Source organism: Rhinichthys klamathensis, unplaced genomic scaffold, assembly GCF_029890125.1.
Source record: "Rhinichthys klamathensis goyatoka isolate OS25496 unplaced genomic scaffold, OSU_Roscu_1.1 h1tg000040l_1, whole genome shotgun sequence".
NCBI classification, from domain to species: Eukaryota; Metazoa; Chordata; class Actinopteri; order Cypriniformes; family Leuciscidae; genus Rhinichthys; species Rhinichthys klamathensis.
This window is the reverse complement of record NW_026606587.1, coordinates 15,017,501-15,030,311: the sequence shown is the minus strand read 5'-3', so window position 1 is coordinate 15,030,311 and position 12,811 is coordinate 15,017,501. Positions and strand designations below refer to the sequence as shown.

Sequence of the window (12,811 nt, the reverse complement as noted above, 5' to 3'; positions counted from 1 at the left end):
TAATTGTTTAGATGACATATGTGTGCAAGAGTGTGCGTACAACCAAGGGGTGTTAGAATAAGTGTGAAGTTTTGGTGTATATGAACCGAAAGAAAAGGGAATTGCCCTTCTCATCTCGGACTCTGTCTGAGTGTGAACTGCCTATTCTTGCAAGAATAAACTCTTATACTTATAACTTTTGAGATCTCCAGCTGTCATTCCAATTATTGATAAAAGTCTAAAAAGAATTTCCACAACACCCGATTACATTCTTGCTATATAGAACATACTTTCGTAGCGGTCGTGAAGTAATTATTTATTCAGAATAAGTGTAATTTCAGACGCAGCTATTGTCTTGACTCTCTGAACCTGGGTCAAATTAGTGGGATTGCGTGAACTTAAATGGTCCTATATGGAACCGCTTTTGCCCCGATTAATTCTAGTGCAGGTTTGGGAATGTAATCCCCAATTTTCTTAGTGCACTTTATGTAAAAGGCCTCTGAAGACAGGCTGTTTCAGGTGTGTTTTATAGGTGTCCAGCCCTGTTCCTGGAGCCGTCAGCCTCGTGTGTCTGTCCAAATCATGAAAAATCAACTGAATCTTCACAGGTGGACTCTAATCAAACTGTAGAAACATTTGAAAGATGATCCAGAGAAATGGGATACAACTGAGATAAATTTCAAATGTCATAGCAAAGGGTCTGACTCTTTTAAAGTCCCCCTGTAGTCAATAATTTTATCCCTTAAAACTCATCTTTGATCACCAAAATGACATTTAATTAAAATCTTTATTTATGTCTTGAAATATCTTGAATGTAACTCGACACCCTTGCCTAATTTAGTATACGCGGTTCTATGAATATGCAAATGAGCCCCGCCTCCACTCACTCAGCTCAGAGATCCATTCGTTGACGAGGGGTGCGTTTCCCGAAAGCATCGTTAACTATGTTTGCAAGTTCTGTCATTATCAGCAGTTCAACGAGTCTGTGTTTACCGAAACTATAGTTCTGACGAACATTCGCAAACAGCATCGCAGAGTTGTGTTTGAGTGACAGCTTTCGAGCTGCGGTTAGAAGCAGAGTTTCTTGTTTGCGTGACATGTGGAGATCGAATATTTTGCTCCTTATCTTGAGCAAAATTAACAAGCTGACATTCAGTGCAATCTTTATCTTTTATTTAGAATACATGATACAAATGTCATTTACGTCTTTTAAGCCCCTTTCACACAGCGCGCTGATCCCGGGAAATTGCCGTAAAATTGATAGAGTGCCTTCTGTGTGAACGCAAACACGTCCCGGGATCGATGCCGGGATGGGGACCTAGTAACATTGCGGGGATCAGTCCCGGAACGCCCCCTGTGTGAACAAAAGCCAGGACCATGCCGTAAGGGGTGTGTCGTAGTGATAACGCACATGCCACCGCAATGACGTAGTTATCGTGCGAGTTAAAAGAAAGTTTGTGTTCGTCATCAACAAAGAAAGAACAAAAAAATGTCTGCAAACTGGAATGAAGCAGAGACCAGGAGCTCCTTACTATCCGCGCTGAAGCTGAGATCGCTCGTGCGTTAGTGTACGACCGAATCGGGAACAAAAATGCAAACTTCCGCTGTTGTACCACAACATGTTTTCGACGCGTACGTTACATGTCAATTCCTGACGTCACGTGTCTTTACCAAGGGTGTAATCCACCAACCGGAAACTGAAGTCTCCCAGGGGCCGCCATTGGCTAACAAGCCTTCACCTGCTGTTAGCATCCCATTGACTCCCATTCATTTTGGTGTCACTTTGACAGCGAATAACTTTACATCTGAGGCGTTTAAAGACTCCATCTGTCCATTATTTATTTCTAAAGAAACACGACAATGTATAAAAGGCTCCATTACTTTGTATCTTACGTTATGGTCCCGTAGAAGCAGTTTTTGTAAAAATAGGCTAACGATTGCGTCATAACCACGGGACGCTCTGTCGCACAGTAGAGAAATTACCGTATAGACAGGAGGAGAAGCTCGCGGGCAATCGGGGGGACGTGGAGGCATAAAGTCAAGGGAGAAGCCCATAGAAAGCTCCTACTCTCGCTCTCCGTCTCTGTGAGATTCGGAAGGAATGATTCAGATTCCTCTTGGCACCGCTACTAGAAGACTTACAGCTGTCAGAGAGGTTTCCACGTCACATCTCCGTCGTTCAGCTCAGTGTGAGCCGGCGCAGTCGCTTAGCAATCAGGAAGTGAGTGCTTCAATTTGACTTCACTTTTCTCCGTTGAAGTCCATGGGGTCGCTGTGTCCATTTCTTTTACTGTCTATGGTCTTTACGGGATGTGTGTGAACCATGGGCGTCGGAACCATTGTATATGCAGACTGATCTCATGAAATGGCGTATGTATGACACGCCAATTCGTATTTCCATTTTTGGCGTGCTATCAACACGCATAATCGCTTTTCAGCGTGTTTATCAACGCCGTTGACTTAACGTTATATTACTGTATTATGTATATATAAATATATGACCTACCCCAACCCCGTCCCTAAACCTACCCGTCACTGGGGTTAATACCATTTATGAGTCTTCTCCTACCATCCTAGGAAAAGAAATATCGCTCCACAGATGTAGATATAGATTTTGCTTCGTTTCGCTCGGACATTTAACGGCGTACACATACACGCGGAATCACTCGGACATTTAATGGCGTAGACATACACGCAAAAGATTTCGGCGTGGACATACACGCGGATAGCTCAAAATGCGTATAGATAACACGCCACTTGACTTGAAAGTGGCGTGTATGTTTACGCAAAGTCATGATGTCATGTTGCTATATGGGCGGGACAAGACCCACCCACTTTTTAAGACCAATGATATCAGACCCACTCACTTTTACCGTCTCTAATTCAGCACATATGTCTGTTCGCTTTTCAGAGCGATGTCAGTCAAATCCATTCCACTTGAGGAATGCCCTACTAAACTAAACTCCATTTCCACTGAATCGCTACATTATATTTCTCAACGAGCCGCAACTGACGAAAATAACCGCCCGTTGTAACCCTTCCAGTCAAAGTGTTGCAAACATCAATAACAGCTTTAAGTTGTCAATGTTGGCAAATGACCATGGTATCAGCTAGCCTGGGTTTCCCCATACTGCCTTTGCGCAGCGCGATTATGTTCACGCTGCTAGGCAGTCTGGATAGCATGGAGCAGATTTTCGCCTCAGCGAGGGGACCAATCACAGAACGGGGAGGGAGCGGCAAGACGATGACGACGTCTATGCGACACACCGAAGCAGTTTGTTTATACTTATGGATCCAACATGGCGGCAGACGCGAAGTTACCTTTCCATGCAGCCTTAGATACATACGCCATCGTGTACACATAAATCTCTGACCCATCGTCTTCCTCCTCGTCTAATTTCTAATTGCTCTACATACGTCATCTGGTTTAATTGAAACGATTGGCTATGAGCTACGTACAGGCGCATTTGATAGACATTCTTAGCACCCAATAAACGTCTCTGGGCATTCGTAAACCACGCCTCAAATACGAGAAAATGAACATGTGGTTCCCAGACCCATCTGACGTTAGCCAGGCTAGGTATCAGCGGGATGATCCACGGATAGTGCATTTAATGCACGACGTGAAGCGGAATTTAGGTTACTTGTTTAATTAAATGGCATTTACTCCAGTAACATTTTTCTGTGGAAGGACCCACACACCCATGGTGTGAACGCACTCACAGATTCCGGAAAATCACTGGCAGTGTGAATGAATCAAAATCTAACGATCCGGGGCCACATTATCCGTGTATTTTCCGGAATCTCTGTGTGAAAGGGGCTTTAGTTTTTTAAGAGATTTAAAGCATCGTTTAAAAAAAAAAAAAAGTGTGCGCATGTGTGAACGTGCTCTAGTGCGTAAGAACGAGTGTATGATTGAATCTGGAAATAAAGCAAAATAACTGAGAAAAACATGAGATGGTCCTCAGATGCCATGTCTGTAATTTATATCAAAACATCGAACATTAATTCGATCTCACACAGATTCATTAAAAGTAGTTATTACTCCATCTCCTGCGTGACATCATTAACCAACGCTGTTGAAACAGTCGTGACTAGCTAGTTGATTTCTTCAACGATGCATCGCACTGTGATAGTGAAGCAGCGAGTTACGGCGTTGTACGGGAAACACACTCCTGATTGGTTACAAGGTCGTTTGTGACGTCAGAAACACCAGCGATTTCAAACCGTGTTTTTGAGACTGTCTTTGGTTCACTGCAGTTTTAAGCAGAAAATACTCAGCAATGCTGTCGACTTATGAACTTACACATGGTGTGTCTTAAAGCATATTAAAAACACCACATACACATATAAACAACATTAAAAACTGGATTTTCACCACAGGGGGACTTTATAAAAACAGCAAAGTTATCACAAATCTGGGTTTTAGCTGTCACTTGTTACGAGGGATGAACTCGAGATTAATTTAAAACATTTAAGTGTAAGGTTGCAGCATAGCAAAATGTAAGAAATTAAAATAAAAAGCTCTGAATACTTTCTAAATGCACTGCAAATATCCTTTCCCCCCTTCAAGCAACAACATTTAAACTCCACATCAGTATAGAATTTAATAAAATTCATAAGCTAGTTCATGCACAGCTTTTCTTATCGTCTCACGGACAGATGAAAACAGAGAATTACAACATGGCATTATTTACAACACCTAAAAACCAGTCACTGATGGTTGAAATCAAAAACTTTCGGCATCTTAACATACATACAAAGTTTTGTTTAAAACAATTGTCTGCCAGTGCTAAAAGCATATAAAAAACGGGTCATGCTTTTCAAACAATAAATATTTTTTACTTTTGGATATAATCAATGAGACCAAGTAGCGATGAATTGTAAAACAACGATAAACCCTTATGTGAAACAGAACTGAGCAATTGCTATAAAGATTAATTTTGACATTGCTAATGATTAAAGTTGATGTCAATGTTTGTATGCTCATTTACAAAGTGAATACACTCTCTTTATTATAATTATATACTTGTCAATGGACATCAGAAGGCCAAAGTATACTTCACTTTTTATGCGTACGCGAAGCCACGAATTTCGTCAATAGGGGTTTTATTTATATATGTTATATATATGGATAAGTTGTTATTTATTAAACAAACGTGACGGGAGAATGTGCGTCTGTAAGTAAACTCTGATCATGCGTACGCACATCTGGAGACGGAGACGTTTGGCGACACCGATGGAGATCTGAGGAACTGATGAAGGAAAACATCTGTAATATTCATCATGAGTCCTAATCAGAAATACAGTGCATGTTCACAATAACAGTGTAAATAAATAAAAGAAGGATTTAAACTGTTTTACATCTGATATACATATTCAGATTAAATATCCCAGCCTCTTAATGGAGTTAAGCACTTAAATTACATGATATCATTACCGAGAAGTTAATTATATTCCAATAAATAGAAATATTTGAAGTGGATGCGATGCTTTTGAACACTTTTCCTGTGGCATGCTGTGTTTTAATGTTTGCTCGGCGCATGATAATAGCAGAATATTTACACGCCAATAATGATCAATAATGCACATTAAGGCCTATCTGTTTCTATTAAAAATATAAAGCAGTTAAAAATACTATTTGGCCAGTGGAAAAGATATGAATTTAAGAAATATATTTTATACTATTTAATTTATTTATTCGGCTAGGATCGGCTACTAAATGATTTTTAGCAATGTAATGTAATCTCATATTTTCCTAATGTCTTGTACCGTGAATATGCATATGCAAATGATATGCAGATGAGGATATGCATAGTAAAACAAGGCTAAATAAGCTCCATATATGGTTATTTCGGGGTTAGATACGCATGTGAAAACAATCTTCCTCTGACTGGGATTATAGCGGGAATTTTGCACAGGTTCTGGTGTACGCACGGTTTTATAAATCTGAATATTTTTTGCCGTACGCCATTATTTGGCTTTCTGGCGCACGTACACTTTTAGTAAGGATCCTTCGCACAGTTTTATAAACGAGAGCACAGAAAAGTATGCGCGTAACATATGCCCTGTCCCAAATGGAACCCTAAGCACTCGCGGTCTTCCTCTGAGTCCGCACTTTCGCGACGTAACGCCGCTTTGAATGTCGGGAAGAAGTCTGCTGTGGAGTCCGCATCAGCGCGGGCTCGGCAAAAGTGCGCATCAAGGGCGCAAATCGACCGCAGAGGGGGCGCTCGCGAGCACCCTTCTGAGATCTAAAAATGACAAATGGGACACACTACGGTCTCACGGACTTAACGGACACGCGCACGCGGCAGCCATTGTAAGTCCACAAGACCGAAAGTGCACATGAAGTGTGCCATTTGGGACAGGGCCGAAGTGTGCCATTTGGGACAGGGCCTTAAACACGTAATTTTAACTTTTTGTAGTTTATCCACAAGGTGGCAACCGTGCCCTGAGGTCGTCGATTCACAAGGTAATCAGAGAAAAACTGAACAGATAAATAATAATAATAAACAGAACAGACCAGAACGCATGCGAGTTACAGCGACAATAGAGGTCTACATACATAGACGAGAGATTGTGCGAAGAGGTTAAAACTTTAGTACCTTATATGTACATGAAACAACACAAAGATATTTACATGGAGATTGCGTACGCGTAAAAAAACGAAGTATACTTTCTGCTTTATTCAACAGCAATCACTTTATAGTAATGTTTTTTTTTTTTTTACTTGATTCACAAGAAATGTATTTAGACTCAAACATGTTCAGAGTTCAGGCCAAAATGGTCTTGCTCCATAAGCAAAGCATGCCGATGCAAAACCACCAGTTTAGTAAGTAAGTCTGTAGGGTTTCAAATACACAAAGCACATTTTGGGCAGATTTCACCTCATATGGCGTTAATGGTTAAATATACACTGACCTGACATGCTTTACCATGTCACAGTGGGAGTGTGTGGTTTATCATAAAAAACAAATGTGGCTAACCAATATTGAGTCAGGCTAACATAGTCTGGAAGTTCAAGTATGTACTTTTTCTTTTTAAGCTACTGATTTTAAACCCAAATGAATATAGCCTAGGTGAATATAGTTCTGTTTCAGAAAAATCCTGTTAAATAAGTGCATTTTAATCGCTATAAACCAGGACAAAATGTGAAAGATCTGCAAATGAAAGCATGTTAGTAATCTAATTGCATTAAACCATCATAGTTGTGCATATATTACATCTGACAGGAGAAACGACACCGTTTGTACATGGCAGCAGCGGTCGAATGCTATAAAGATACAGATCAAATATGCCATTTAATAACACAGATGATTTCTGAAATCATCTACATTTGCATGGACTTTAGAGTTGGACTCGGTGAAATAATAAATAAAGGATATTGAGGAGAGGCTGATTGTCAGAAGTGACGGTACAGAGCAATAATGAGCTGTGGGAAACACAATATTCCCATTCATATCAATAACTGCATTATGATGGAGAAATATTAAACCAGATCTGAACTGTAAAATGTGACCTAGATTCAGGGATCCAGAGAAATGTCTTGATATCAGCGGTTACATTCAATCGAGGATCGCGTCTTCCATGGGAAAGGATCGTTCAACAGTCCATTGCTGTAGATATTGTTTTCATAAGTCATAAAAAAAAAAAAATGGATTGCATCCATTGGAATCATCATGAAGTGCTCAACTGTTTTTAAATTATGTTTTAAAAAAAGAAAGGCATTTGTTTAATTTTTGAGGCAAATGTCCCGTCTTTGGAACTCAAAGTCCCATAATGCACCTTTCTGTAAACTACAACACAATATTTCTAGGGTCACACACTGAAAGGCTTTCACTGTTGCAGCTCCTCTTGAGGTAGAGCTTGTTGGTTGGTTCAGTATAATGTGATATATGCGAGGGATGATGGGAGTTGTGTGTGATCACACAGCGAGGCCTGTCGTTTGGCTGTTGTAGTCCGCAGTCTCCATTTTAAGGATATATGGAATGATACTGTCGATCGGTACGTTGCCAATGAGGCCTGTAAAAAACAGCTCCTCGGTTATATTGGAACTCATCGACCGCAACGCTGGCAAACGCAACAGGATTCGGGCCAACCTGCCACATCAATCAGCAGTTAATGAGAGCACATCAGACAATTAACAAACACCTCAGGCTAAAAAACGTAGATTAAACCACCTATATTAATCCGGATATATCTGAAAATGACGTTTTTGTTTCAAAACACTCTCTTTTTGCCAAAAGATTGTTGTCCACTGCAGAAAATATAAGTAAAAATTTTTAAGATAAGTAAAATGACATAAGAAATGATATCTTGTTTCCTAAAAAATAAAAATATCTAAACTCTGGGGTTCTTCATTTTAGACTCACACTTCGAAAATGACCCGGAGGGCGGCATTAAGATACATTTTATTTGAGTAAAATCAATGAAATATATTTTTGTTCAATAATATTTTTTCTTTTCTTTTTTGGTGTTTTGAGATAATTTTATGATTTATAATTAATATTTATGCAATAATTAAGACCCATTTTTTCCCATTGAATATAATAGAAAATGTATATATATATATATAATTAAAAAAATTTTTTTATTAAAGCTGTATTTCATTTTAGAGTCAAGTCTAGACCTCATGAAAGCAATTTTTGAAATGAGATCGGAGCCATCTGGTGGACACACTGAGCATTTTTATCACGCAATAGCACATTTTTACCACTAGTGGATTTACAGCTCTCTGTAGAAACCTATGGTAGAAACACTCTAGTGATTTTTTCACATATTGTTTAATTTTTTTTAGGTTGTTGATTTGAATATATAATAACAGAGTCTCAAAGACTATTTTTGTCATTTTGTTAAATGTAAAAAATTTTTTTTTTTTTTTTGGTTGGTTGGTTTAAATGGTAATTTGAAGTGGCAGTTTTACTTTATAATACAGTCAAACCTGAACACTGCATTATAAAGAGAACAAATGGAAAGCATTTTGTCACCCATTGTTTTAAGAGATTCACCCCTTCAATGTTGTGTGCTTTTTTTCTGCATCCTGGCTGTTTTGTAGATTGTATGCACAAAAAAAACTCTGTATTTTCAAATTTTTGCCAATTTCCCATTCATTTCCTATGCGGGTCATTTTTGACCCGAAGGTCCTGAGTGTGACTATTTTGTTTTAAGACCACTTAGACTTTTCAAATCCTTTCCCCAATTTTTTTGGGTGTTCATATACCAAGTACCAAAAAAGTCACCAAGTTTTGGACCATTCCGATGAAGCTACGATTTTTAATTTTGTTTTATTTAAACGCTTCGGGACATTTTTGACCCGAAGAACCCCAGAGGGTTAAGTGAGTTTTTGCTTAAAACAAGCAAAATTATCTGCCAATGTGGTAAGAAAAATAATCTTAATTCAAATGGAAAATGATTTATTTGTTTTAAGCAAAAAATCACTTCATTTAGATTTTTTTTAGTAAACAAGATATAATTTCTTATGTCATTTTACTTATCTTAAAAATGTTTACTTATATTTTCTGCAGTGGACAATAATCTTTTGGCAAAATTCACTTAATTTAGATTTTTTTTAATCGGAAAACAAGATATATGTATTATATATGTCATGATTTTACTTATCTAGTAAATGCTTCTTGATTTAAGAATTTTTACATATTTGGACTGAAAACAAGACAAAAATACTAAGTAAGAAACACAGCACTGTCATTTCACAAATCATCTTACTGCGCATGTGTGAAACATAATAAAAGCTCACTGAGATGATATGAGAGCCTAGAGACATAATAAAGTTCAATAAAGCCACGATCATATTATCAGCAAAGGTGCGTTCAGGTCGCACTCAATCGCCGCTCCGTGTCTGATCTAAAACCTTTTTTGACGCAGGACAGCAATTGCGATTAAATTTCTGTCATCTCTGTAGGAATGTAATAAGATGATTGTCTAAAGTAGCATTTATCTTTAGTAACACTGTGAAAGTGAACAGCACATGAAACGCATATCTATGGGTATAATATGCGTCACATGACTAAACATGTGACTTTGTTTTTACAGTCCAAACTACAAACTGATTTTTTCCCCACATTTTTTACCACTTTGATCCGAAAAGCTCAGTTTTTACAGGTTAAAAATGCTGTCCTGGTGTGGACGAAAGGCCGAAACATAGAAGAAAAGATGCGTTTCAAATGTGTCCGGATAAATGTAGACGCAGCCTAAATGAAACACAACCTCAGCTCTGTGAACAGCAAATGAAGCATGTTGTCAGTAACCACATTAAAAAATTATACTTCCAAAAAGCGAAGAAAAAAACGTGATTAGATGAATATACTTACAAAGTAATTCGATGCAAGTCGATTCTAAATTCCCACTTTAAGGGCATTGCAAACATGTTTTTCCTTAAAACTGTTAAAGTGCCTCTACTATGCATTTTCAGATATTATTTTTCATGTAGTGTGTAATAGAGCGTTACAAGTTTCACAGATAAAAGAAGTTATTTTCTCCTAAAAGAAGGAAGTGATTCTGAACTGCCTGAAACGAGTCGTCAGCAACACCAGTCTCAGTTCCTGCTGAACCTGTGTAGGTTTGAAACTAATTTGCATAATGCCCGCCTATGGTCTTGATTGGCTGATCAGCGTCTCTTAGCTCCGCCCTCAAACACTAGTGTATCTGAGACTGGGAGAGTTTGGTTCGTGTTGTTCGTGTCGAGAAGACGCTGTTTTCTGCTGACAAAGCAAATCCACTTTGATGAGATTGATACGGTGAAACCCACGCCATCGTTACTGTTCGTATCAATGTGATCAAGAGCTGAGATTCAGATATGATAATGAGCGTTTGCTTTCTGGCCAATCAGAGCAGAGCAGCTCTCAGAGAGGCGGGGCTTAGAGAGACTGAATCCTTGATTGAAGCGTTTCGGACACTGAGAGGAAAGAGCTGATGCTGCAGTGGAGATTATGAGAAACTAAGGCCTGTCCACACGCAGACGCGTTTAACTGTAAACGTACATATTTTGTATCGTATTGGCGTTTCGTCCAGACGGATCCGGCGTTTCGGGATACTGAAACCGCTATTTTTTTAAACCGGGTCCCAGAGTGGATAAATCTGAAACCGACACCCTTGCGTTCTCGTGTGTACGGCCAATCCGTACATTTTGTGACACGATGATGTCATCACACCACGTGTCAGCATTAGTCACACACACCGCTACGTCACACGTAGCAGCAACAACAATGGCGGACTATATGCTTGTGTTCGCGCTGCAGAAGATCCTGAGCCTATTCGCTTTACTAAAGCACACTCTTCTGCTCCTGCGGGGAGCAATCTTCATCTTCGCCTTGCTGTCGTGTGGGGTTCGTATAGAGCGCACGGTTATCGCATGCTCAAGTCCTCTTCTCCTTGTTTAGTGTATCTCTGTGGCAGAACTACAGCGCCACATACTGGTCTGGCATGTATACCACATCGGTTTCAGTCGGTTTCGTGTGTACGCATATATTTCTTGAGACGACGCCGTGTTTACGAAAAAAATTTAGAACGAGGAAAGAAAAAAAAAGATCGGATAGGGAAAGCTCTGGCTTCGTGTGGATGTGGCCTGAAAGTGTTTTTGACCTAGGATGAATCTAAAGCTATTTTAGGAGATTTCGAAACAACATAAGGAGCCTTTAAAACAGCATAACTGAGGCACTTTAAAATCCTTGTGGTGACTGACAGCATCTCTCAAACGCTGTTGATAGAGATAAGACGCATTTCACCCAGAATATCACTCTACTATGGAGCAGACCTGTAGGTATCATCAGGATAGGTCTTTTGCACATAATCCTGGAGCTCCATCTGCGCTTTTTCCTGGAACTTTTCAATCTGGCCACAGCTACTCAAACCTGGATGATCTTGTGAAGAACAGAGTTTATAAGCGTCTTACAACTGCTTCAAATGCTCAAGGGTTGAGTAAAGCTGTGAGCACACGTACCTGGACTGAAGAGGACGATGGCTTTTAAATAGGCGTATTCGTATCCGTCCGTCTGTAGCTTCGCCATGCTGTTGCAGAACTCCTGCAGCTTCCATATGTGCTCCATCACTAGCTTGATGCGTTCACTCGATAGCTTGTCTACTGAGAGGAGATCCGTTGTTAGTTCAGTTTAGTTTCATCAACGTGTAAACAAGAGGCAACATATTCCTGCAATGCTCCTGACATCAGCCAGTTTAGATACGGGAGATATGTTCATTATAGACGTTTCTTAAGAACACACTAACCATTTTAACCCATTATACACATATATTATGACGGCACTGAATGCCATATTTTTATCTTTTTTTGAAAAAAGTGTTAAGAAACAGGAAATAGAAATTCCTTGAAAACTTTTCAGTGTAAATGTTTGAACTGTGTGGCAAAATTTACCATTGCAACTGCAGTAGGTGCTCTAATTTCTGAATTTATTCTATCTATCTATCTATCTATCTATCTATCTATCTATCTATCTATCTATCTATCTATCTATCTATCTATCTATCTGTCTATCTATCTGTCTATCTATCTGTCTATCTGTCTATCTATCTATCTATCTATCTATCTATCTATCTATCTATCTATCTATCTATCTATCTATCTATCTATCTATCTATCTGTTTATCTGTCTATCTATCTGTCTGTCTGTTTATCTATCTATCTGTTTATCTATCTATCTGTTTATCTATCTATCTATCTATCTATCTATCTATCTATCTATCTATCTATCTGTCTGTCTGTCTGTCTATCTATCTATCTATCTATCTATCTATCTATCTATCTATCTATCTATCTATCTATCTTATCTATCTATCTATCTATCTATCTATCTATCTA

The 12,811-nt window shown here is 38.9% G+C and overlaps 1 protein-coding gene across 2 annotated transcripts in view; it reads right to left on the bottom strand.

The window, feature by feature from the left end:
- Positions 1-7,034: 7,034 nt before the first annotated feature.
- The window catches only part of nr2c2 (nuclear receptor subfamily 2, group C, member 2), a 32,087-nt gene continuing 26,310 nt past the window's right edge, over positions 7,035-12,811 (bottom strand). The window contains exons 13-15 of one of the 2 annotated variants that reach the window (XM_056246939.1): positions 11,939-12,079; positions 11,753-11,858; positions 7,035-8,081 (exon numbers count right to left, since the gene is read on the bottom strand). In XM_056246939.1, coding sequence (XP_056102914.1) covers positions 7,907-8,081; positions 11,753-11,858; positions 11,939-12,079 — 422 coding nt within the window. In that variant the 3' untranslated portion in view covers positions 7,035-7,906. The remainder of the gene's footprint in view (positions 8,082-11,752; positions 11,859-11,938; positions 12,080-12,811) is intronic. The other variant, XM_056246940.1, reaches the window with a different exon arrangement.